General features: G+C 45.3%; 2 protein-coding genes across 10 annotated transcripts in view; one reads left to right on the forward strand and one right to left on the reverse strand.

Moving 5' to 3' along the window:
• The window catches only part of CFAP251 (cilia and flagella associated protein 251), an 84,418-nt gene that overhangs the window by 52,677 nt on the left and 5,974 nt on the right, over window positions 1-25,767 (reverse strand). For 5 of the 9 annotated variants that reach the window (XM_071070934.1, XM_071070938.1, XM_071070933.1 and 2 more), the window contains 5 exons: window positions 17,430-17,570; window positions 14,973-15,082; window positions 11,773-11,877; window positions 6,344-6,455; window positions 6,019-6,099 (listed from right to left, as the gene is read on the reverse strand). In XM_071070934.1, coding sequence (XP_070927035.1) covers window positions 6,019-6,099; window positions 6,344-6,455; window positions 11,773-11,877; window positions 14,973-15,082; window positions 17,430-17,570 — 549 coding nt within the window. The remainder of the gene's footprint in view (window positions 1-6,018; window positions 6,100-6,343; window positions 6,456-11,772; window positions 11,878-14,972; window positions 15,083-17,429; window positions 17,571-25,767) is intronic. The other 4 variants (XM_071070936.1, XM_071070935.1, XM_071070937.1 and 1 more) reach the window with 3 other exon arrangements.
• LOC105494456 (small ribosomal subunit protein eS1-like) lies at window positions 19,459-20,276 on the forward strand. The gene has a single exon (XM_071070930.1). It carries the CDS (start codon window positions 19,467-19,469, stop codon window positions 20,259-20,261), a length of 795 nt encoding a protein of 264 aa, XP_070927031.1. The 5' UTR covers window positions 19,459-19,466; the 3' UTR covers window positions 20,262-20,276.

Raw genomic sequence — 25,767 nt, forward strand, 5'->3', positions numbered from 1 at the left:
AAATTGGAACAAGCAAAAGTAAACCGGTATTCACCAATAACCTTTATTCTGTATCCTTTTAAAGACTGCTGCATATACATTTCTAAAGTTGACAGGGCCACACAGTATCTTGGAATGAATGCAAGATATTGGAAGGGGATTCTAATTCCTGCCAAGATGGTGAATAGCATGGGCTGCTGGCTCCCTTCCCAAAAATCAACCCTGCAGAAACTATGGAAGTGAGGGAAACTTTAAACACACAAACCAAACAGTCACAGCAAGAACAACAAAGCAAGCTCTTCCTGGGGAGCCACGGGGTATGTGTTTGAAATGTGCGTGGGAGGTGGGTGGCTACAGCCTGGGGTGAAGGGCTACAGGAGACAGCACTGAGGGACAGGCTGGAGAAAAGCTTTTTAAGTTCCATTTCTACCATTTCCACCCCGTCTCCACGCCTATTCCTTACCTATCATTTTCCAAACATTTTATGAATGTTACATACCACAGGAGTGTAAACTGCCAAAGCCAGTGTTTGAGAATTCATATCAGAACAGCACAAAAGCCCGGGCAGGGTAAGGAATTGGCAAAAGCAAGTGCATGAAGCAGACTTCACAAAGCCTGAAAATCAGCCTCAAACCACCTCAAGCTCTGATTAAGCTGAACCACTCTGCTAAGTGCCTTTAAGAAGCAAAAGTCAGTCTTCTTTGGAGGAAGTCATCTCGAGCCTCAAATTTATTGCTACACTTTAAAAAACACAACATCAGGCATTCAGTAAAAAATAGCAAGGCATATTAAAGAGATGCATCCAGGCCAGGCACTGTGGTATATGCCTGGAATCCCAGCACTTTGCAAGGCTGAGGCAGGAGGATTGCTTGAGGCCAGGAGTTCAAGACCAGCCTGGGCAACAGAGCAAGACCCTATCTCAAAAAAGAAAAGAAAAGAAAAGAAAAGGCCGGGCGCGGTGGCTCAAGCCTGTAATCCCAGCACTTTGGGAGGCCGAGACGGGCGGATCACGAGGTCAGGAGATCGAGACCATCCTGGCTAACACGGTGAAACCCCGTCTCTACTAAAAAATACAAAAAACTAGCCGGGCGAGGTGGCGGGCGCCTGTAGTCCCAGCTACTCAGGAGGCTGAGACAGGAGAATGGCCCAAACCCGGGAGGCGGAGCTTGCAGTGAGCTGAGATCCGGCCACTGCACTCCAGCCTGGGCGACAGAGCGAGACTCCGTCTCAAAAAAAAAAAAAAAAAAAAAAAGAAAAGAAAAAAGACCCATCCAAATGACTGAAAACCAAGGGGAAAAAGCAATCGGCAGAAAGAAGCCACAGGAGATCCGAGTATTGGGGTTGTTAGACACAGACGTGACAATCACTGGATTAACATGCAGGAAAGTAGAGGACAAGATGGGGAATCTCAGCAGATAGCTCTACTTAAAAAAGGAATCAAATGGAAACTCTAGACCTGAAAAAATGATTTAAAATGCTCAATAGACAGTTTAACAAAAATTTAGATATAGCCAAAGAAAGAACGAGTCAGCAGGAAAGGAAGACAAATTATAGTAGAAAACATCCAGACTGAAGCAGAAACAGATGAAAGGATAGAAAATACAGAAAAGAAAATAAAAGACCAGTGGGACAAGACCAGAAAAGGTCTAACATATATGTAATTGGAGCTCCAGAAGGAGAAGAAAGAAAGAATGTGGCAGAAGAAATGTGTAAAGAGGTACTGGCTGAGAATTTTCCAAAACTGAGAAGAGATATAACATCCCAGGTTCAAGAAATCCTAAAGGATAAACTTTACAAAAATCAACAACAGGCCAGGCGCGGTGGCTCAAGCCTGTAATCCCAGCACTTTGGGAGGCCGAGACGGGCAGATCACGAGGTCAGGAGATCGAGACCATCCTGGCTAACACGGTGAAAACCCGTCTCTACTAAAAAACACAAAAAACTAGCCGGGCGAGGTGGCGGGCGCCTGTAGTCCCAGCTACTCAGGAGGCTGAGGCAGGAGAATGGAGTAAACCTGGGAGGCGGAGCTTGCAGTGAGCTGAGATCCGGCCACTGCACTCCAGCCTGGGCAACAGAGCGAGATTCCGTCTCAAAAAAAAAAAAAAAAAAAATCAACAACATATCCACATCCACATAGACACATCACTGAAAAGCTGCTGGGGTTGGTGCAGCAGTGGCTCACGCCTATAATCCCCGCACCTTGGGAGACTGAGGTGGGAAGGTCACTTGAGCCCAGGAGTTTGGGCAGCCTGGGCAACACAGCGAGACCCCATCTCTACAAAAAAAGAAAAAAAATTAGCCAGGTGTAGTGGTGCTACCTGGGAGGCTGAGGTGGGAGAATCACTTGAGCCTAAGAGGTCAAGGCTGCAATGAGTGGTGACTGTGCCACTGCACTTCAGCCTAGGTGATGGAGTGAGACCCTGTCTCAAAAACAGAACATAACAACAACAACAACAAAATCCTGCTGAAAACCAAGGGAAAAATCTGTAAAAGCAGCTGGGGGCCAAAGAGAGAGACACACAACATTCAAAACAGGAATTGACAGCTGACTTTTCAACAGAAACAGTAGAAACCAGAAGACAACAGAATCACATCCTTGAAGATATGAAGTGCTAAAAGAAAACACTACCACTCTAGAATTCTATACCAAAGGAAAATCTCCTTCAAAAATAAAAACTTGTCCATGAACATTCACAGCACCTTTATTTTTAATAGCCACAACCAGGAAACAACCCAATGTCCATGAACAGTGAATTAATAAGGTTACATACCTATTCAATGTGCTACTATTCAACAATAAAAAGGAATACACTACTGGTACGTGCAACAAAAAAACTGAGTGAAAGAAACCAAAGCTCTCTGTAAATGGAGTCCATTTATTATACATGAAATTCTAGGAAAAGCAAACTGATGAACAGTAATCAGGATGGTAGACATTAGGAGATGGATGGAGGAATCAGATCATACCTTGAAGGCCACATGTCATGGAATTTTAATGTTATTCTGAGGACAATGAGAAGTTACTGAAGGATTTTAAGTACAGGAGTGATGCAATATTTTAATTATTTAAAATAACTCTCTGGCTGGGCACAGTGGCTCACACCCGTAATCCCAGCACTTTGGGAGGCCAAGGCAGGCGGATCACAAGGTCAAGAGATCGAGACCATCATGGCTAACATGGTGAAACCCTATCTCTACTAAAAATAAAAAAAATTAACCGGGCATGGTGGCACGTGCCTGTAGTCCCAGCTACCCGAGAGGCTGAGGCAGGAGAATCGCTTGAACCCAGCAGCAGCAGGTGGAGGTTGTAGGAACCGAGATTGCACCACTGCACTCTAGCCTGGGTGACAGAGTGAGACTCCATCTTAAAAAAAAAAAGAAAATAAAGAAAATAAAACAAAACAAAAAACAGTCTGACTGCTGTGGGAAGATTGTTAGAGAGTGAAGAGAGAGTGAAAGCAGAAAGACCAGCAGGCCAGATGGTGCAGGTAGAGGTGACTGTGGCCTGGACTAGGACGGTGGCAACAGAGGTGGAGAGATGAGGGAAGATTTTAGGGTATGTCTCGGAAGTAAATAGCCTTGGGAATAGATGACAATACCCAAGAAGAAAGCATAGCAAGAAGAGGGCAGGGTGTGGTGGCTCACGCCTGTAATCCCAACACTTTGGGAGGCTGAGGTAGGTGGATGGCTTGAGCGTAGGAGTTGGAGACCACACTGGCCAACATGGCAAAACTCTGTCTCTGTAAAAAATTTAAAAAATTAGCTGGGCATGATAGTGTGCACCTGTAGTTCCAGCTACTCAGGAGGCTGAGGTAGGAGGACTGCTTGAGCTCAGGAGGCAGAGGCTGCAGTGAGCTGGGATTGCGCCACTATACTCCAGCCTGGACAACAGGGAGACCCTGTCTCAAAAAAGATTTTTTACGTTTTAATAATTTTAAATTTAAATCACCATGTGTACTCAGCAAGGTTGCAAGGTACAAAATCAACACACAAAAATCAGCTGTCTTTTTATACACTAGCAATGAACAATCTAAAAAAGGAAATTAAGAAAACAAATCCATTTAAAATAGCATCAAAAAAACACAAAATCCTTAGGAATAAATTTAACCAGGAGGTGAAGACTTGAGCTCTGGAAATTACAAAACATTCCTGAAAGAAATTAAAGAAGACATAAATAAATGGCGAGGTGTCCCATGCTCATGGATTAGAAGACAATGCTGTGAAAACGATGACACCACCCAAAGTGATCTACAGATTCAATGCAAAATCGCTATCAAAACCCCAATGGCGGCCGGGCGCGGTGGCTCAAGACTGTAAACCCAGCACTTTGGGAGGCCGAGACGGGTGGATCACGAGGTCAGGAGATCGAGACCATCCTGGCTAACACGGTGAAACCCCGTCTCTACTAAAAAAAAAAAACACAAAAAAACTAGCCGGGCGAGGTGGCGGGCGCCTGTAGTGCCAGCTACTCGGGAGGCTGAGGCAGGAGAATGGCGTGAACCCGGGAGGCGGAGCTTGCAGTGAGCTGAGATCCCGCCACTGCACTCCAGCCTGGGCGACAGAGAAAGACTCCGTCTCAAAAATAAAAAACAAAACAAAACAAAACCAAAAAAAAAACCCCAATGGCGTTTTTTGCAGCAATAGAAAAACTCATCCTAAATAGCCACATATGGTTGGTGGCTACTGTGTTAGCACAACCTTAAGGAGGAAGAAACATTTTTTTAGGGGCAAGAGGAATATTGGGGGGAAAGGAAAGAAGATGGACATATGGCTGCATAACCATATTTCCCTGGCTGAGTCTAGTCACCCAAACCCTCTGGGATTTAGATCCTGCAAGTCAGGCATGTACTTATCACAGTGCCTGGCACAGAACAGGTACTCGATAAATGTATGACAAATGAAGCATGCAAGGATGAATGAGACAAGTCACAACAGCAGGGAGCAGCGACCCAGGAAATAAGGAGACCTGATGGAAACTTACTGGGTGTCCTTGGCAAGTCACCTCATGTAAGTTGGGAGCAATAATAATAACTTCGCTATACTCCTCAGAGTTAGTTTTACAAGGTTCGAAGCAGTTAAAAGCACACTTATAGAATAAGAAAGACTGCCAGGTGGGTGATTTTAGACAAAGTATTTAATAATTAATGGTAGTATTCCACAGATATTAATATCTATTTTGCTAGCATGTTTGCATGGATTATGTGAGATAATGTAAGTAAAGAATTTAGCAGACTCTGGAACATAAGTGCTTGAAAAATATTAGCTATTATAGTCAAGTAAAATGAATCAGGAAATGAAAGGGTTTTTAAAGCTCTACTGAGGCCGGGTGCGGTGGCTCACGCCTGTAATCCCAACACTTTGGGAGGCCGAGGTGGGCGGATCACCTGAGGTTGAGAGTTCGAGACCAGCCTGACCAACATGGAGAAAACCCATGTCTACTAAAAAATTACAAAATTAGCCAGGCGTGCTGGTGCACGCCTGTAATCCCAGCTACTCGGGAGGCAGGAGAATCACTTGAACCTGGGAGGCAGAGGTTGTGTTGAGCCGAGATCATGCCACTGCACTCCAGACTCCAGCCTGGGCACCAAGAGCGAAACTCTGTCTCAAAAAAAAAAAAAACACTGTTATGCAGCATAACGCAACTCCCCTGAAACAAAAAGTAGGTTTTGGCCCAGCATCAGTGGAACTTTGTTTTTGTTTTTTTGAGATGGAGTCTCACTTTGTCACCCAGGCTGGAGTGCAGTGGCATAATCTTGGCTCACTGCAACCTCTGCCTCCCAGGTTCAAGCAATTCTTATGCCTCAGCCTTCCAAGTAGCTGGGACTATAGGCATGTGCCACCACGCCCAGGGAATTTTTGTATTTTTAGTAGAGACGGGCTTCACCATGTTGGCCAGGCTGGCCTTGAACTCCTGACCTCAAGTGATAACCCACCTCAGCCTCCCAAAGTTCTGGGATTATAGGTGTGAGTCACCACGCCCAGCCTGGCCTGGCACCCATATAACTTTAGTTGATGTTTACAGGCTCCAGTGGAACTCACCTGAACACCGTACTCTTTGGGGAGTTCGAGAGTGCATGCTGGTGTTTCCACTGCCAAAGTCCACTTCCAGATGCACACCTTCTGTAGGTGACAGCAGAGAGAGGGGCATGAGAAGTTCTTTGAAGTCTGCTAAAGTAACTTACACCTCTTGTGGTGACCCCAAAACTTCAAGTAACTAAGGACAGAGGCCCGGACTCTGTGCTGTGGAGTCTGGTCTTTTGAGAACATCACAAACATCATGCAGCCTGAACAGAGCTGCCCATGGGGACACACTGGACAGGTCGGCCAGCTCGCTGAAGTTGACCCAAAGGGCCAGGGCCTTTACCTGGACTTCAGCATCTGAGATGGTTGCCAGATACTTGGCGTCATGGGTCATGGCCATGGCCCTGATGCCGTTCCCTTCGGGGCAGCTGTCAAATATTGTGTGCACAGGAATACTGCAAAACAGGACAAGGTGGGTGACACTTGCTGAGGTCTCCCTGGCTTCCCAGAGAGGCCCAGGGCAGGTCTGAGCTCAGCCCAAACCTCTCCAAAACAGAACAAAATGTGATCTATCCATACAGTGGAATCTTTTTGAGGCATAGAAGGGAATGAAGCACTGACACATGCTATGATATGACATGGATGAGCCTCGGAAACGATGCTAAGTGAAAGAAGCCAGATTCAAAAGGTGCAGAGTGTACGAGTCCACTCATATGAAATGGCCAGAATAGGCAAACCCATGGAGACAGATAATGGGGTGCAGGCTGTCCTTCTGGGGTGGTGAAAACGTTTTGGAACTAGATAGAGATAATGGTTGCATAACAGTGTAAATGTATTAAATGTCACCAAACTGCAAGCTTTAAAATGGTCAGTTTTATGCCATGTGAATTTAACCTCAACAACAATAGTAGTCAAGCCTAACTCAAGGCAATGGGCCTGCTGTTTGCCCTCTTCACAAGCTCTAGTTTCTCATTCACAAGGTACCAGGCACTGATTCTGTGCCAGGTTGTGCCTGGCAGGAAGGATGTAGTATGAAAAGATGACTAGGACAACATCCCAGCTCGCAGGGAATCAGGCACTCTCCTGCATAGGTGGGAATGCAAAGGAGCAGCACCTTTCTAGAAGCAGTTTGGCTGGATCTATCAAAACCTTCAATGCATACACCCTACCGCCCAGTCACTCCACTCTTATGACTTTTTCCTAGGGAAACCATGGAAAAAGTAAACAAAGGTCAATGAAAATTCATAGTCATCGTGGTACTACTCTAATAGCAAAAATCAAACAACACAAATGTCCCTTAATATACCACACATGAATTGTTTGAAAAGATATTATAGTATAACCACATGATAAGAAACTAGATTGGGCACGGTATTGCACACTGGTAATCCCAGCACTTTGAGAGGCTGAGGAGGGTGGATTGCTTGAGCTAAGGAGTTCGATATCAGCCTGGGCAACATGGCACAACCCTGTCTCTACCAAAAATAGAAAAATTAGCCAGGCATGCTGGCATGCACCCGTGGGCCCAACTACATGGGAGGCTGAGGTGAGAGGATCACTTGAGTCCAGGAGGTGCAGGCTGCAGTGAGCCAAGATCATGCCACTGCACTCCAGCCTGGGTGACAGAGCAAGACCTTGCCTCAAAAATAAATAAATAAATAAATAAATAAATAAAATAATAAGGCCAGCGTGGTGGCTCACACCTGTAATCCCAGCACTTTGGGAGGCCAAGGCAGGTGCATCACCTAAGGTGAGGAGTTTGAGACCAGCCTGGCCAACACGGTGAAACCCCGTCTCTACTAAAAATACAAAAAATTAGCCCGGTGTGGTGGCAGGAGTCTGTAATCCCAGCTACTCAGGAAGCTGAGGTAAGAGAATCACTTGAACCGGGGAGGTGGAAGTTGCAGTGAGCCGAGATTACATCATTGCACTCCAGCCTGGGCAACAAAAGCGAAACTCTGTCTCAAAAAAAAAAAAAAAAACATAAAAATTAAAAATAGAAATAAAAATAAAAACTTTGCTGCCTTCAAAAAGAATAAGGTAGATTGGGAAAGTGACCACAATTTGTGAAAAAAGCAAATTTGCAAAACAATTGCATCATCCTAATCGTGTGTGTGTGTGTGTGTGTGTGTGTGTGTGTGTATTGAAAAAACTCCAGAGGAACAGACTGCAAACTGTAAGCAATGGTTCCTCTGGAGATGGGGTTTGGGTGAGGAGGAACTTTTATTTTTTGCTCTTACACTTCCATACTGTGTTACTGACAAGACCTTAGAACTGTATGATTCCGACACAGCCTTGAAATACCCAGAATTAGATGACACGTAAGTATCTCAGACAACCAAAGCACAGAAGCAGTGGAAGCGAAGATGGAAGTTGTAATGCTTGGGTTGGGGGAGGTCCACTGATTCCCACTGGAATGAAGAGAGGGTGGTAGCAAGACTTAAACCAGGAATGCAGGCCGCATGGTTCTTTTCTTTTTGATTATGGAGTCCTAGATACAGTGAAGATAAACAGGCCTCAGTACGTCTGTACGTCACACCAGGGTCCCAACTGGCTGGCATCAAGTCTGCGTCCCAGCTGAGGACTTCTCTGGTTCTCTGTCACTTGAGAAACTTCATCCCACTGAGAAGTAGCCCCAAAAATTCACCTGGGAAGGCAATCCCAAAGTGACTGGAAATAACACAGTAAAGTCCTTAGTGAGAAAATGTATCTTATCCTTGGAGATACTTGGAATTGAATATAGAGAAGATGAAGTCAGTCAGACCTGCATTATTAACATAGTTGTGATAAGAGAATTTATTCATTTTTTAGGAATCTGTAATGTTTAAGTGAATTTGACATACCTCAGAGTTGCTAACAGATTAGATTTGTGATGCTAATTTAAAATATGTAGTTGATTTAGATTTGTGATTTTAAATTAAAATCGTAATAGGTTTATAGGCAATATTAGAACACTTAAGGAAACTTAAGATTTACCATATTTATGTCTAATTTACTAGATTTGCAGTAATTAAGTACTATGAAAGATTTGTTTGTTAATCAGACTACTAAAAAACTTAATGAAACTGAGTATCTTAAATATCGAAATGCAGTTTTAAATGTTTAAAAGGAGTTAATAACCAAATGTGTAAGTGGGGCCAAACATTAATCAAAGCCTCCTCAAAGGTGATTGCAAAAATATGCTAGATTTATAAACAGAGTAAGATTTTTAAGTTGAGCGAAAAACTGGAGGAAGAACTACGGTTTTTAATTTATCACTAATAAAATGAATACTAATCCTAAAACCAAAACAGCCTCTGAATAATCTTTTCTGGGTCCCAAAGTAATCACTTGGGATATCATAAAATTCATATTAACATAGCATTTGCATTATTAACCACAGATATGCTTTACTGTGCAATTTTTTTAAAAAATCACTGCCCTCAAGTGGCTTCGTGTCTAGTAGAGACACAGTTTCACAAATAAGGAAAAAACAGCAGCTCAGCATCATAACGGAGGAGCTCTGTGTGGTGAAGGTGTCGGTCAGCAAAGGCTTCAGAGACAAGACACACCTGAAGGACTCCGACTCTTCTGCTGGCCTACTTCAGGCTTCTACTGCATGAGATAATACCTTTTCCTTGTGGTTAAGTTGGATGTGCCATTACTTGCAGCTGAGAGCATGTTAGCAGCTGCAGACGGCTACGTGTGCAGGCAGCAGGCATTTCACTTTCTGGGGGAAGTGTCTGCACGGCCCTAATGCAGGGTGCGTGTTCCCTGTAGCATAAGCTGATCTGACAATGGGCAGTTTCTAAAGGGTTTTAATCAGGGTGGCAACACAATCAGATTTACGTTTGGGAAAAGATCACAGCAACCATGTTGTGGAGAAAAACAATATGAAGATATCCATATACATGTGTTTAAAACAAAAGCAAATGTTTTGGAAGGAAACACATCAAATTGATTACCTCTAGAAAGAAGACTAGGATCGGAGATGGCAGCCAGTGCTTTCCATGAAAATGTATTGGTTTTCATTAATTTTTTTTTTTTTTTTGAGATGAATTCTCGCTCTGTCGCCCAGGCTGGAGTGCAATGGCACGATCTTGGCTCACTGCAACCTCCGCCTCCTGGGTTCAAGCGATTCTGTCTCAGCCTCCCGAGTAGGTGGGATTACGGGCACCATTATGCCCGACTAATTTTTTTTTTGTATTTTGTATTCTGTATTTTTGTAGAGACGGGGTTTCCCCATGTTGGCCAGGCTGGTCTCGAACGCCTGACCTCAAGTGATCCACCCGCCTCGGCCTCCCAAAGTGCTGGGATTACAAGCGTGAGCCACCATTAAATTTAACAGTTTTCTATTAAAATGTCCTAAAATCATTTTTTAACAAATTAAGCAGATGAGCCGGGCATGGTGGCTCATGCCTGTAATCCCAGCACTTTGGGAGGCTGAGTCAGGCAGATCACTTGAGCCCAGGAATTCGAGACCAGCCTGAGTAACATGGTGAAACCCCATCTCTATTAAAAAAATACAAAAAAATTAGCTGGGTATGGTGGTGTGCACCTGTGGTCCCAGCTACTTGGGAGGCTGAGATGGGAAGATCATCTAAGCCCAGGAGGTAGAAGTTGCAGTGAGCTGAGATTGTGCCACTGCACTCCAGCCTGGATAACAGAGTGAGACCCTGTCTCAGTAATAATAATAATAATAACAATAACAACAACAGATGAGGCTGGGTACAGTGGCTCACAGTTGTAATCCCAGCATGTTGGGAGGCCAAGGCAGGGGATCACTTGTACCTAGGAGTTTGAGACCAGCTTGGGCAACATAGGAGGACCCTGTCTCTACCAGAAAAACAAAAAAAATTAGCCAGGCTCAGTGGCATGTACCCGTGGTCTCAACTACTCAGGAGGCTGAGGTGGGAGGATTGCTTGAGCCCTGGAGGCCAAGGCTGCAGTGAGCCACGATCACACCACTGCACTCCAGCCTGGGTGACAGAGTGAGATCCTGTCTCAAAAACACAAAAACAAAACAAAAAATCAGATGAAAGAGCATACATTGTTTGGTCTATCCATACAATGTAATGTGATTCCGCCATAGAAAGGACACGTGCCACACCACAGATGAACCTTCAAGCATGATGCTAAGTGAAAGAAGCCAGACACGAAGGCCATGTGTTGTAGGGATGTGAGATCAGAGAAGCCACAGGAAATGAAGTGTTAGATGACACAGAGAAGTCAAGTCACATGAGGATCAAGGTTGGGTAATGCGATCCCCTGGAGGTCACTGGTCACCTGCGGGAGAGCAGTTTCTGTGTCCCCCACTATAGAACATTAAACAGAACTTCTTCCTAACCTCCTCATGCATCTGGACTCACTTGTTGAACTCTTCCCTCCCACCCATCTACCCAACTAAGCCCTAACAGTCTTGTCAGTGAATCTGACTGCTCTCTGCCTCAGGCCAGGAGTTAAGAAAGAAAACCCATCTAGGATCCTCTATTATGGTCTGGTGCTGCGCTCCAGCGATCCTCACAACATCCTGTGCACTGGATTTCATGGGCTAAGTGGCCCCTCCAAACTCAGGCCCACCCAGAACCTCAGAATATGACCTTATTTGGACACAGGGCCTTTGCGGATGTAGTTAGTTAAGATGAGGTTGTACTGGACTACGGTGGGCCCCAAATCCAATGCCCAGGGTCCTCAAGAAGACACAGATGGATGCATGGTGGGAATGCCATGGGAAGATGGAGGCAGAGATCGAAGGGATGCGTCCACAAGCCAAGGATACCAAGGGTCACCCACAGCCAGCAGAAGCAAGGGGAGAGGCCTGGGACAGATTCTCCCTCACAGCCCCCAGAAGCAGCCAACCCTGCCGACACCTTGGTTTCAGACTTCTGGCCTCCAGAACTGCAAGAGAGTATATTGTTTGAGGTAATTTGTTACAGCAAGGAAAGTAAAAAACAGTAGACATCATTATTCTTTTTTCACAAATGGGAAAGTTACTTTCTTCTCTGGGCCTCCAAGTCACACAGCAGACCATGGCCGAGCAGGCATGGAAGCCCAGGTGGATGCCAGAGCCCACACTCACACCTGCCTCCTGCCACCTGCTCTTTCATGTCCCTCTGAAGTCCCCTGGGCCCCTTCCCTTCTTCCCTTCCAGTTCTCCTACCCAGGCAAGCCACCACCAGTCACATTCCCTGTTCTTTTTTTTTTTTTTTTTTTTTTTTTTTTTGAGACGGAGTCTCGCTCTGTCGCCCAGGCTGGAGTGCAGTGGCGCAATCTCGGCTCACTGCAAGCTCCGCCTCCCGGGTTCACGCCATTCTCCTGCCTCAGCCTCCCGAGTAGCTGGGACTACAGGCGCCCGCCCCTGCGCCCGGCTAATTTTTTCTATTTTTAGTAGAGACGGGGTTTCACCATGGTCTCGATCTCCTGACCTTGTGATCCGCCCACCTCGGCCTCCCAAAGTGCTGGGATTACAGGCTTGAGCCACCGCGCCCGGCCCCACATTCCCTGTTCTTATTCCCCCTCTGCCCAGCACGGCTAGACAAGCATCACCACGTTCCCCTACCCACCATCTACTTCAGGCTCATGCTTTTTGTCCCCAACCAGGCCCTCCCTGAAACCCTACAGCTCCTTCCCTTCATTTGGTGGACCTCTACTGCATTCTCATCGATTACACAATGTCATATCCCACAGCCCAAACTACCAGCCCCATTTCCAATGTCCTCGGCAGACAAGACGGCCTCCTGCTTGAGAGCTGTCACACAAGGTGGCGTGCTCAGTCCCGCAGGATCCCCCAACTGCCTCGACATCTTCTTGTCCAGCACTTTGCAAACTATCTGTGGTGAAAGGTATTTTTAAAAAACTTTTATTCCACTGCAGACCAATGCATAATTTTTTTCTTGAGACAGGGTTTTACTCTGTCACCCTGGCAGGAGTGTAATGGCATGATCATGAATCACTGCAGCCTCAAACACCTAAGCTCAAGCCATCTTCCCGCCTCAGCCTCCCGAGTAGCTGGGACTACAGGCATGCACCACCACATGTGGCTAACTTTTAATTTTTTGTAGAGACAGTCTCACTATGTTGCCCAGGCTGGTCTCAGACTCCTGGCCTCAAGTTATCCTCCTGCCTCAGCCTCCCAAAGTGCTGGGAAGCTCCCAAAGTGCATGAGTCACTGCACCCAGCCCAGATCAAATACTTTCACAAAATAAAAATATCATAGCAAGAACAAATTGCTATAAAAGTTCCCAAAGGCCCCCTCTCATTTTCTGTACTTTCTGTTCAACATAGCCCAGGACCGGCTGACAGATCAGCTCAGCCTGCAGACCACACTTTGAGCAGGACTGCTCAAGCCCACGGAAATTCCACCATTCCTTGTCTGATGCACTATCAGAAAAGGAACCAGAAAAGGTAGAATTTTATGAGTTAGGAAGAAAGGCAATACAGGATGACAACCTTGATACCAGAGAGGCTCTCCATTCAGTCTGCCTCCAGCCGGGGAAGGAGGAGAGTGAGTTACAGAAGCAGATACAAGGAGAGTACAGAACCCCAGCCTTCCAGATCTAGCTCCAGTAGAGAGTCTGGGGGCTGTCAACCTCCCCTCACCACCTGGACTGGTTTATCTGACGTTTGATCGAAGTGAGCATGCCTTTTACCCCCAGGTTAAGAAGGCCACTGTAACTCATTTCTTAGACACCAGAGTGTTTCAGAAGGCCGGTAGGCTTATCACGAGAAAACCATCCGAACAGTCCAGTAGATGGAGATCCTACCAAATCCCTGACCTGTACTCCTCAAAACTGTCAGTCATCAAAAATAAGGGAAGTCTAAGAAATTGCCATAGCCAAGCAGAGCCTAAGGAGCCATCACAGCTAAATCGAATGTGGTCTCCTGGGTGGGATCCTGGATGTTTGTTAATAATCATGTGTCAATCATGTTCATGAATTATAGCAAATTTATCCTACTAATGTAAGATGTAACTAATGTGGGAATCTGGGTGTGGGGTATATGGGAATCCTCAGTACTATCTTCCCAATTCTTCTGTAAATCTGAAACTGTTCTAAAAATAAAAGTCTGTTAATTTAAAAAAGAGAGAAAGAGAGGCCAGGTGTGGTGGCTCATGCCTATAATCCCAGCACTTTGGGAGGCCGAGGCAGGAGGATGGCTTGAGCCCAGGAGTTCAAGACCAGCATGGGAAACAAAGCAAGACCCCATCTCTATGAAAATATAATACAATAAAATAAAATATTTAAGAAGAGGCCAAGCATGGTGGCTTACACCTATAATCCCAGTGCTTTGAGAGGCCAAGATGGGAGGATCTCTTGAAGCCAGGAGTTCAAGACCAGCCGGGGCAACATAGCAAGACCTCGTCTCTACAAAAAAAAGTTAGCCAGGTATGGTTGCATGTGCCTGTGGTCCCAGCTACTCAGGAGGCCAAGGCAGGAGAATCACTTTATCCTGGGAGTTCATGGCTGCAATGAGCTATGACTGCACCACTGCACTCCAGCATGGGCAATGGAGCGAGAACCTGTCTGTATTATGAAAGAAAGGAGGCAATGGCGGGTTGTTAGAATTAGAGAGAGACTGCAGAGAAACAGCAGCTTTGGAAAGTCTCCCATCATTACTATACCTAAAACCATGGCAGGCAAACAGATCAAAATTGAACATATCCAATAAGAAATGTATGGAACGGGGAGCAGCGATAGACAGGAACACTTGGTAGTAACCATTAAGAAGTGCCCAGAAGAGGCAGCCTGACCAGCCACTAGAAAATCTGTCCTTGTAGAAGTAATATTTCTCGTTGTAAATGACAGATTTGCCATCTGGGTTATGCTTTGAGCTTGTGTGAGCTAGGTTAATGTGAGTCAGCATAAGCTAGTCTACTGTGGAACGCCAACAAATCAAATTTCTAGGCATTGGCATTACTCATTCTGTCATTGTCACACAGTGGCAGATACTCTACACAAATTTGGGGAAAAAAGAAGTGGCTACACAAAGCCTACCCTGTGAAGGAGTCCCATATAATCACCAGGCAGTCTGGCCCTTTGTCTGCTGTGGCGATCCACCGCCTGTCTTCACTGACACAGAGGCAGGAGATAATATTGGCATGGCCCTATAGAAATGGAGAGAAAATGCTTTGAAACATCCAAGATGTGGCCCAGCCTTGGCCACCATCAGCAAAGGCCAGGCCCCACAGAGAGATCTGAGCTCCTTTCAACGCTCATCTGGCTGGAAATTCTGTTCCTGCTGGCCTTCCTGGGGGTTTCTCCACTTCCTAGTGGGTGATTTTCAAACTTTCTCTCCCTCCAAACACCTGAAAGATAACTCCCCACATGAACAATGGCTCCTAGAGGTCAAGGCACGTGGCAACTCTCAACCTAAGTGGAGGATAAGTATCTGAGCCCTCCCCTCCCCCAGCCACTCTGAGTCACGCTGCCAGCCTCTTCTCTCTAGAACACTGCTCACTTCAGGGCTCTGAGCAGCTCTGGAGCAAAAAGTTCCCCATTGGTCTCTCTACTTCCACTCTTTTTGTTTGTTTGAGACAGGGTCTCACTCTGTCACCCAGACTAAAGTGCATCAACACAATCTTGGCTCACTGCAGCCTTGATCTCCTGGGCTCAAGCAATCCTCCCACCTCAGCCTCCCAAGTAGCTGGGACTACAGGCACATGCCACCGTGCCCAGCTAATTTTTAAATTTTTTGTAGAGACAAGGGTCTTGCTATGTTGCCCAGGCTGGCCTCAAACTCCTGGGCTCAAGTGATCCACCCACCTCAGCCTCCTCGGCCACGGCCTGTGCTGAAATTACAGGCATGAGCCACCATGCTCGGCCTCTGCTTCCATTCTTATCTTCTTATAATCCTTTTGTGCACACAAGAGAGGAATCTTCTGGAAACACAAATGGCAGCACTCCCTGCTGGGAAATGGCCCCTCTTCCCTCCTTCCTTCTCTCTCACCTCACGGTGCATCAGCCATGCCAGCCTTCTTTCCGGGCCCCACACATAGGCCTGAACACTTGTTGCTCCGTCTGGAATGTTCTCTCCCAGACTGTCTTTGACTGGGTCATTCTCATCCTCCAAGTTTTAGCAGAAACAGCACCTCTTCAATCTCTGCCCACTCAATCTAAAGTTAAGTCTTCTCTTACCCTAATTTGTCTCTCTCAGAGCATTTTCACATCTCCTTTTAATCACTGGTTACAATTTGTAATCATTTATGTGTTCACTTGTTTAACGTCTGTCTCTGTACTAGACTGTAAGCTCCATGAGAGCAGGGAATACATCTATTTTGTTCATTACTACAGACCTATACTCTGAAACATAGCAGCTATAAACTATTTGTGAAACAAATGGATGGTCAAGGCCACTCCCAGCCCTCTGGCCCTAGTGAGGCTGGACTCCTGCCTCCTTCCACTCCAGCACATCTGTGCATCCTGCTCGCCCTGACTATCTGAGCCTGCCCACAGCGATCTCTTCCTTCTCTCTCTGCCATCACCACTGTGCTCACTGCCATGCATTCAATGAAGCTCCAAGGGGAGCTGCCTGGTGATTTCTGCCTGCGTATTTCTGGACTTCTAGAGACTGAATTCCTTAAGTTGCACCCAGACATCTTGAATCCCTGGCACAACACTGAGTATTGACTGGGTCCTTGGTAAATACCTTGTGGTGTTTTTGATCTAGGCATCAGCTAAGGACACTCCTGTAACAACATACGTCAACTGAAAGGGTGATATGGAACAGTTTACCAGGTCAATAAGTAGAAAGTCAGACACCAAGGAATAGGACGCTTGGAAAGGTAAATGATGAAAATGAATTGGGTCCTAAATATCAGGAATGAAGGAAGCGGAGTGCTGTGAGGAGGGCAGGCACGAAGGACAAATCGGGGAGGCTCAGAGAGGGGTGAAAATGAGCAAAGCTGCTGAAAGGAGGGAGGGATAAAAGGACAACTGACCTACCTAACACTTTCAAGACAGGAGACATCATTTACTAATACGGTCTTGGGCAAGTCACTTAAATCACTCTGAGCCTCAGTTTCTTCTTCTGTAAAATGGGTATATGAATACCCACTTCTCGGTACAGTTATAAGATGAAAGCCCTTTGAAAACTAGAGAGGTATGTAAGTGTCCGTGAGGTCGGCACCCTGCTGAATAGCTGCCCTTTGTGTTATATCTGTGGAGACATGATCTACGCTGTCCACATTTTTGCAGAAGTGTAAAAAATACAGATGTTTTAAATTCTAACTATAAAATTAATGTCAACTGCTGTTTTGTAAGTTGATTCTGATTAGAAACAGAGAGACAATAAGCAATACCATGTATTTGTAAAGACAGGATTGCTTTTAGTTCCAAGGAGAGTGGGAAAATATGACAGTGATAGAATGAAGTTAGTCCTTGAGATATAAAACAAAATACCACACACACGTTAAAGACAACTCCCCTGCCTATAGGAAGGAAATCCCTACATACCTGAAGGTGGTGTTGATTATTCCTCAACACGTTGTAGATGATCGCAGTGTGAGCGCAAACATACAGAAGAACTCTCTGCTTTTCCTCTCGAATATAGTAAACAGGAAGAGAACTGTTCCATCCAAACGACCAGGTCATGGTCTGGAAGACAAGGGCAAAACCAGCAAGACATTACAGCATGTTCAGCCCAGAGCTACGACTCCAGGAACTCGCTGGAGGGGAAGGATTTCACATCAACAGTCCAGCAAAGAGGAACCACTTTAAGAAAGTCCTCAGCCAGGTGTGGTGGCTCATACCTGTAATCCCAGCACTTTGGGAGGCTGAGGTGGGAGGATCACCTGAAGTCAGGAGTTCGAGACCAGCCTGGCCAACATGGTGAAACCCCATCTCTACTAGAAATACACAAATTAGCTGGGCGTGGTGGCATGTGCCTGTAATCCCAGCTACTTGGAGGCTAAGGCAGGAGAATCGCTTGAAACCAGGAGACGGGGAGGTTGCAGTGAGCTGAGATCGTTCCATCACACTCCATCCTGGGCAACAGTGTGAGAAAAAAAGGTTAAGATGGCAACTTTAATGTTCTGTGTATTTTACCACAATTTAAAAAAATTTTGGTTAATTTTATGGCATGTTAATTATACCTCCATTAGAAAAGAAAGTCTTCAACAATACACAGAAATAACTTCCTTTTCTTCCACTCCTCAGGACCAAGACTTTGTTCAGTACCAGACACACAGTGAGAACCTAATGTTGTGAAATTCCATTTACTTTCTAAAAGCATGTAGGGTAGACAAGTTACAATGAAGTCATTATGTAACTTTATAAGAAAGGCAAATAAGCTGGGAGCCCTGTCTCATGCCTGTAATCCCAGCACTTTGGGAGGCTGAGGTGGGTGAATCACCTGAGGTCGAGGGTTCTTGACCAGGCTGGTCAAAATGGTGAAACCTCATCTCTACTAAAAATACAAAACTTAACCGGGCGTGGTGGCAGGCGCCTTTACTCCCAGCTACTGAGGAGGCTGAGGCTGGAGAATCACTTGAACCTGGGAGGCAGAGGTTGCAGTGAGCTGAGATCGCACCACTGCGCTCCAGCCTGGGTAACAGAGCGATACTCCATCTCAAAGAAAAAAAAAAGAAAAGAAAGGCAATTAATTATTCAGCTTGGGTATTTGTCCCTATGTACTATTTCTACCGGAAGGATAAAGGATGAAGAGACAAAATCTCTTTCGAAAAATTAAAAATTCTGTATTGCCTGGAATAAATCCCAAATTAAAATTTTATGAAATGAAAAATTATAAGTACAATAAATCTGACTACTGCTTTTACTTCAATACTAGTTTATTTATGTACTAGTTTTGTGTTCAAAGTTTTTTGGGTTTTTTTTTTTTTTTTTTGGCAGGGGACAGAGTCTCACTCTGTTGCCAGGCTGGAGTGCAGTGGCACGATCTCAGCTCACTGTTTACTCCACCTCCTGGGTTCAAGTGACTCTCCTGCCTCAGTCTCCTAAGTATCTTGGAGAACAGGCACGTGCCACCACACCCAGCTACTTTTTGTATATCTAGTAGAGATGTGATTTCACCATGTTGGCCAGGATGGTCTTGATCTCTTGACCTCGTGATCCACCTGCCTCAGCCTCCCAAAGTGCTGGGATTACAGGTGTGGGCAACGGCGCTCAGCTCAAAGTATTTTTTAAAAATTAAGAATAGGCTGGGCGCAGTGGCTCATGCCTGTAATCCCAGCACTTTGGGAGGCCGAGGCAGGCGGATCACAAGGTCGGGAAATCGAGACCATCCTGGCTAACACGGTGAAACCCTGTCTCTACTAAAAAATACAAAAAATTAGCCGGGCATGTTGGCAGGCGCCTGTAGTCCCAGCTACTCAGGAGGCTGAGGCAGGAGAATGGCGTGAACCCCGGAGGCGGAGCTTGCAGTGAGCCGAGATCGCACCACTGCACTTCAGCCTGGACGACACAGCAAGACTCCGTCTCAAAAAAAAAAAAAATTATTAAGAATAAACCCCTTTCAGCTCTCTGAGCAGCACCATGGCGGTTGGTAAGAACAAGCGCCTTACGAAAGGCGGCAAAAAGGGAGCCAAGAAGAAAGTGGTTGATCCATTTTCTAAGAAAGATTGGTATGATGTGAAAGCATCTGCTATGTTCAATGTAAGAAATATTGGAAAGACGCTCGTCACCAGGACCCAAGGAACCAAAATTGCATCTGATGGTCTCAAGGGTCGTGTGTTTGAAGTGAGTCTTGCTGATTTGCAGAATGATGAAGTTGCATTTAGAAAATTCAAGCTGATTACTGAAGATGTTCAGGGCAAAAACTGCCTGACTAACTTCCATGGCATGGATCTTACCCGTGACAAAATGTGTTCCATGGTCAAAAAGTGGCAGACAACGATTGAAGCTCATGTTGATGTCAAGACTACCGATGGTTACTTGCTTCGTCTGTTCTGTGTTGGTTTTACTAAAAAACACAACAATCAGATACGGAAGACTTCTTATGCTCAGCACCAACAGGTCCGCCAAATCCGGAAGAAGATGATGGAAATCATGACCCGAGAGGTGCAGACAAATGACTTGAAAGAAGTGGTCAATAAATTGATTCCAGACAGCATTGGAAAAGACACAGAAAAGGCTTGCCAATCTGTTTATCCTCTCCATGATGTCTTCGTTAGGAAAGTAAAAATGCTGAAGGCGGCCAAGTTTGAATTGGGAAAGCTCATGGAGCTTCATGGTGAAGGCAGTAGTTCTGGAAAAGCCACTGGGGATGAGACAGGTGCTAAAGTTGAACGAGCTGATAGATATGAACCACCAGTCCAAGAATCTGTTTAAAGTTCAGACTTCAATTAGTGTCAAATAAAAAGTGCTAATTGTGGGGGAAAAAAAAAAAAAAAAAGAATAAACCAACTGTGGCACATCCAGACAATGCAATATTATTCAACAAGAAAAAAAAAAAAAGGCTAACAAGCCACAAAGCGGTATGGAGGAAAGTTACAGGCATGTTGGTAAGTGAATGAAGCCAACTGAAAAGGCTGCATATTACATGATTCCAACTATATGACGTTCTAGAAAAGGCAAAACTATGGAGACAATAAAAAAATCAGTGCGGCCCGGCACAGTGGCTCACGCCTGTAACCCCAGCACTTTGGGAGGCCGAGGTGGTGGATCATCTGCGGTCAGGAGACCAGTCTGGCCAACATGGTGAAACCCCCCATCTCTACTAAAAATACAAAAAATTAGCCAGGTATGGTGGTGCGTGCCTGTAATCTCAGCTACTTGAGAGGCTAAGGCAGGAGAATTGCTTGAACCCAGGAAGCAGAGGTTATAGCGAGCTGAGATCACGCCACTGCACTCCAGCCTGGGCAACACAGCAAGACCCTGTCTCAAAAAAAATTAAAAGATCAGTGGTTGCCAGGGCTCAGGGGAGGAAGGGAAGGATGGATAGGTGGAGGACAGGGGTTTCAGGGCATAAATCGATTTGTATGATACTAGAATGGTGGGTATGGTGGGTACATGTCAGGATACATTTGTCCAGGCCCATAATAAGCATGACACACAGAGTGACCCCCAATGTACACTATGGACTTAGGTTAATAATAAGGTAGCAGTATTGGCTCATCAGTGCTAATGGACGAACTACATTCATGCAGGATGTGAATAAAAGGGAAAACTGGGAGAGGAAGGATATAAGAGGAATATGTGGGCGCCCTGTGTACATTCAGCTCAAGTTTTTTCTTTGTTCTTTTTTTTTTTTTTTTTTTTGAGATGGAGTCTCACTCTTTCACCAGGCTGGAGTACAGCAGCACGATCTCAGTTCACTGCAACCTCCACCTCCTGGGTTCAAGCGATTCTCCTGCCTCAGCCTCCTGAGTAGCTGGGACTACAGGCACACACCACCATGTCCAGCTAAATTTTGTATTTTTAGTGGAGACGGGGTTTCACCATGTTGGCCAGGATGGTCTCGATCTCTTGATCTCATGATCCGCCTGCCTTAGTCTCCCAAAGTGCTGGGATTACAGGCGTGAGCCACTGCTCCCGGCCTTCAATTTTTCTATAAACCCAAAACTGCTTAAAAATAAAATCCAGGCAGGGTGCAGTGGCTTGTGTCTGTAATCCCAGAACTTTGGGAGGTCGAGGTGAGTGGACTGCTTCATCCCAGGAGTTCAAGACCAGCCTGGGCAACATACTGAAACCCCATCTCTAAAAAAAATACAAAAATTAGCCAGGCATGGTGGTGTGCATCTTTAATCCCATCTACTCAGGAGGCTGAAGCAGGAGGACTGACTGAGCCTAGGAGGTGGAGGTTGCCGTGAGCTGAGATCATAATGCTGCCCTCCAGCCTGAGCAATAGAGCAAGACCCTGTCTCAAAAAAAAAAAAAAAAAAAAAAATCTATTTAAAAAAATTAACTAGGGCCAAATAATCAAATGCAGTAGAGTGCTGAAAGTGATGCGTTGCTAAGAATCAGTGAATTAAATTGGAATTTAGAAACAAAATCTGGTAAGTTTCCTTTCTTATCTTTGAACAATACTTATAAAATTAAATTGTTTCTCCCCAAGACAGACATAGCAGGTAATGTGACCAATTTCTCTCTCCTACATTCTTAATTCCCCATCCCCTTCTGTTTCCATCTGCTCATTCCCTATAATTTATATTTATATTTAGATCTCTTATTGTGTGGGTGTGAGTGGTAGAATTATGGAATCATAATTGTCTCAAGCTGCAACTTCTAGGAACAGAATTATTTAATATTTGGCTGTTTCTTAAAAGCTGATTTATTCAAATGAAATTGTTCTTTTGGAAACTTGCTAATCCTAAAAGGATCATCTTTCTGGAAATTTATTTTGCCACTTAACAAATTAGTTACAAAAAGAAAACATTCCTAAAAGGACTCCTGTCTTTAGCCACAACAGCCCTTCCCGGGTCACCACGAGGCTGACTTCACTTAGTGGTAACAGAACAACCCCACTCAAGCAGCATCCACAATTACAGAAATCAAATAGTATTAATCATCATGTTTTGCAGCAGTTTTAACATGCATGACAGACGATTATGGAGATAGCCACCACTTAGCCACCACTTACATCAATCTTTTTCTAAAACATATTAATCTGGAAAACAAAACTTTGCTATCAAAACCAGATTTCACTGTATTTGATACTCATAAGATTCCTGCTCACAAAAACATGATTGCCTTGTTTCCTGGCTGGAGGTGGGATCCACAGTCATGTCTATTTACCATGAACACTGGGAGCTAGTACAGGCCTTAGGACTAAGGAGGGGACCCCAAAGGAAAAGGAGAATGCTGCGGACACAGGAGAGATGGAGGAGCATGTTCACTAGAGGACCTTGTGTGACAGCAAGAAATTAGAAGCAATGTAAGTGGCCACAGAGAGGGGAACAGTTACATTTAAAAAGAGGAAGTGGGCTGGGCACGGTGGCTCATGCCTGTAATTCCAACACTTTGGGAGGCTGAGGTGGGTGGATCACCTGAGGTCAGGAGCTCGAGACTAGCCTGGCCTACATGGCGAAACCCCATGTCTACAAAAATACAAAAGTTAGCTGGACATGGTAATGTGTGCCTGTAATCCCAGCTACATGAGAGACTGAGGCAGGAGAATCACTTGAACCCAGGAGGCAGAGGTTACAGTGATCCAAGATAGCACCACTGCACTCCAGCCTGGGGGACAGAGTGAGACTCCATCTCAAAAAGAGAAAAACAAAAAGTGGAAGTAGAGATACATGCACTGATACAAGAAACCTTCCAAGACATATTAAGTGGAAAAACATTTTGTAGAAATGCAGGATTATCTCATTGGTAAAAAAAAAAAAAAAAAAAAAAAAAAAAAAAAACACACACACACACAAAAACTAAATGTGAGCCATGTGAGCATGCGCACAGGCATGGGCACACAGATAACACGTTGTACATGCCCAGAAAAAGGTCAGGAGAGGAGCAGTCACAGCCAACTGTGGCAGGAGTTACATAAGGAAATGAGATTGGGGTAGGGGTGTGTGTAGGAAGAAGAATCTTTGCCTTCAAACATGTATAAGTTGTCTGAATTTTTTATGAATAGTTTTTGTTTGTTTGTTTGAGACAGAGTCTCACTCTATTATTACCCAGGTTGGAGTGCAATGGAGCAATCTTGGCTCACTTCAACTTCTGCCTTCCTAGGTTCAAGCGATTCTCCTGGCTCAGCCTCCCAAGTAGCTGGGATTACAGGCATGTGCCACCACGACTGGCTAATTTTGTATTTTTAGTAGAGATGGGGTTTCACCATGTTGGTCAGGCTGGTCTTGAACTCCTGACCTCAGGTGATCCACCCACCTCAGCTTCCCAAAGTGCTGGATTACACGTGTGAGCCTCCACACCCAGCCAACACTGAATAGTTTTAACAAAAAGAAAAAATAGAGGCCAGGTATGGTAGCTCACCCCTATAATCTCAACACTTTGGGAGGCCGAGGCGGGAGGATTGCTTGAGCTTACGAGTTCAAGACCAGCCTGAGAGATATAGTGAGACTCCATCCCTAAAAAAGATTTCTAAAATTAGCTGGGTGTGGGCCGGGCGCAGTGGCTCATGCCTGTAATCCCAGCACTTTGGGAGGCCGAGGTGGGCGGATCACGAGGTCAGGAGATCAACACCATCTTGGCTAACACGGTAAAACCCCATCTCTACTAAAAATACAACAAAAACAAAATTAGCCAGGTGTGGTGGCAGGTGCCTGTAGTCCCAGCTACTCGGGAGGCTGAGGCAGGAGAATGGCATGAACCCAGGAGGTGGAGTTTGCAGTGAGCCGAGATCATGCCACTGCACTCCAGCCTGGGCGACAGAGCAAGACTCCGTCTCAAAAAAAAAAAAAAATTAGTTGGGTGTGGTAACACACGCCTGTAGTCCCAGATACTCGGGAGGCTGAGGTAGTAAGATCCATTGAACCCAGGAGATGGAGGTTGCAGTGAACCATGATCATACCACTGCATTCCAGTCTGGGTGACAGAGTGAGAGCCTGTCTCAAAATAAAGAAAAACAAAAATAATAAAGAAGAAAGAGAGAAAGAAAAGGAAAGTGAAGGAAAAAGAAAGAAGAAAGAAGATACTTGCAATAAGCTAAAGAAATTTCAGGAGGCTGAAGTGGGAGGATTGAGTTCTAGTCCAGCCTGGGCAACACAGCAGGGCTCTGTCTCTTAAAAAAGGCTGGGCGTGGTGGCTCATGCTTGTAATTTCAGCACTTTGGGAGGCCAAGGCGGGCGGATCACGTGGTCAGATCGAGACCATCCTGGCTAACGCAGTGAAACCCCCGTCTCTACTAAAAGAAAAAAAAAAAAATTAGCAGAGTGTGGTGGCACATGTTTGTAGTCCCAGCTACTCGAGAGGCTGAGGCAGGAGAATCACTTGAACCCGGGAGGCAGAGGTTGCAGTGATCCGAGATCATGCCACTGCACTCCAGCCTGGGTGACAGAGTGAGATTCCGTCTCCAAAAAAATAAATAAATAAAATAAATAAATAACTAAAAAGCTAAAGTAATTTGCAAAGGGAGACCATCTAGAAAAATTTTGGTTCTGCAGTGAGACCAAGGCTAAGCAAGACCCAAAACTTGGGGAGTGGCTCTTGCCAGGTCCAGATAGCTGGGCCCCTGACACGAAGAATACACCTTCTCCTTAGAGATATTACCTGGTTGATGCTTGCTGGCTAAACAAAACAAGAGTCTTTGTGGGCCCTAAAGCTCAATTATTCTTCCTCTCAGACTGAACAGTTGCAAGCTATGGGAGAGAGGCTGTCACACTAGGCTCAAATGAAGCCAATCTGCAGAAAGGAGGTTTTCAGTTGTCTGCATTTCCCTCCAGACATCTTGCCACCGTCATCGTCATTGCCACACAGTTGCGGACACTTACTGAGTACTCACTATGTCTTAGGAACTACATTAAGTATTTGATATCCATTCAATCACTTCCACATCTTCCAAAGGCATGAATCTACAGGAAGGATGAATCCTAGGAAACAATTTTCAGAAAGTAGCAGATGGAGGAAGAAGGAAAAAACTCCTCCTTTTCCTTCTCTTGGTAAATGATAATATTTTTACTCATCGCAGATGGTGCCTCCCTGGAATATCTTCAGCAGTGGCAAAGGCAGATTCCTCTGGACTGCCTGGGCCTTTTCACGCGGCTTTCACTCCTCCATTACCTTCCCCTCTGGGACCCTCTTGGAATGGATGGTTTGGGGGGCATGGAAAGATATCAAGGCAGAAGAGGTGAGGCAGAAAGGGGAAGGGGTGGAACTTGTGGCATGAAGGAGGAATTTTACAATGTGAGAGAGAAAAAGGAGAGGAGACAGGAGGGGAGGA

The sequence above is a fragment of the Macaca nemestrina genome, chromosome 10 (assembly GCF_043159975.1).
Source record: "Macaca nemestrina isolate mMacNem1 chromosome 10, mMacNem.hap1, whole genome shotgun sequence".
Taxonomy (NCBI): Eukaryota; Metazoa; Chordata; class Mammalia; order Primates; family Cercopithecidae; genus Macaca; species Macaca nemestrina.

Bases quoted from the DNA above. Each gene is read 5' to 3' on its own strand.
- LOC105494456 (XM_071070930.1), top strand. From the start codon at position 19,467: ATGGCGGTTGGTAAGAACAAGCGCCTTACGAAAGGCGGCAAAAAGGGA.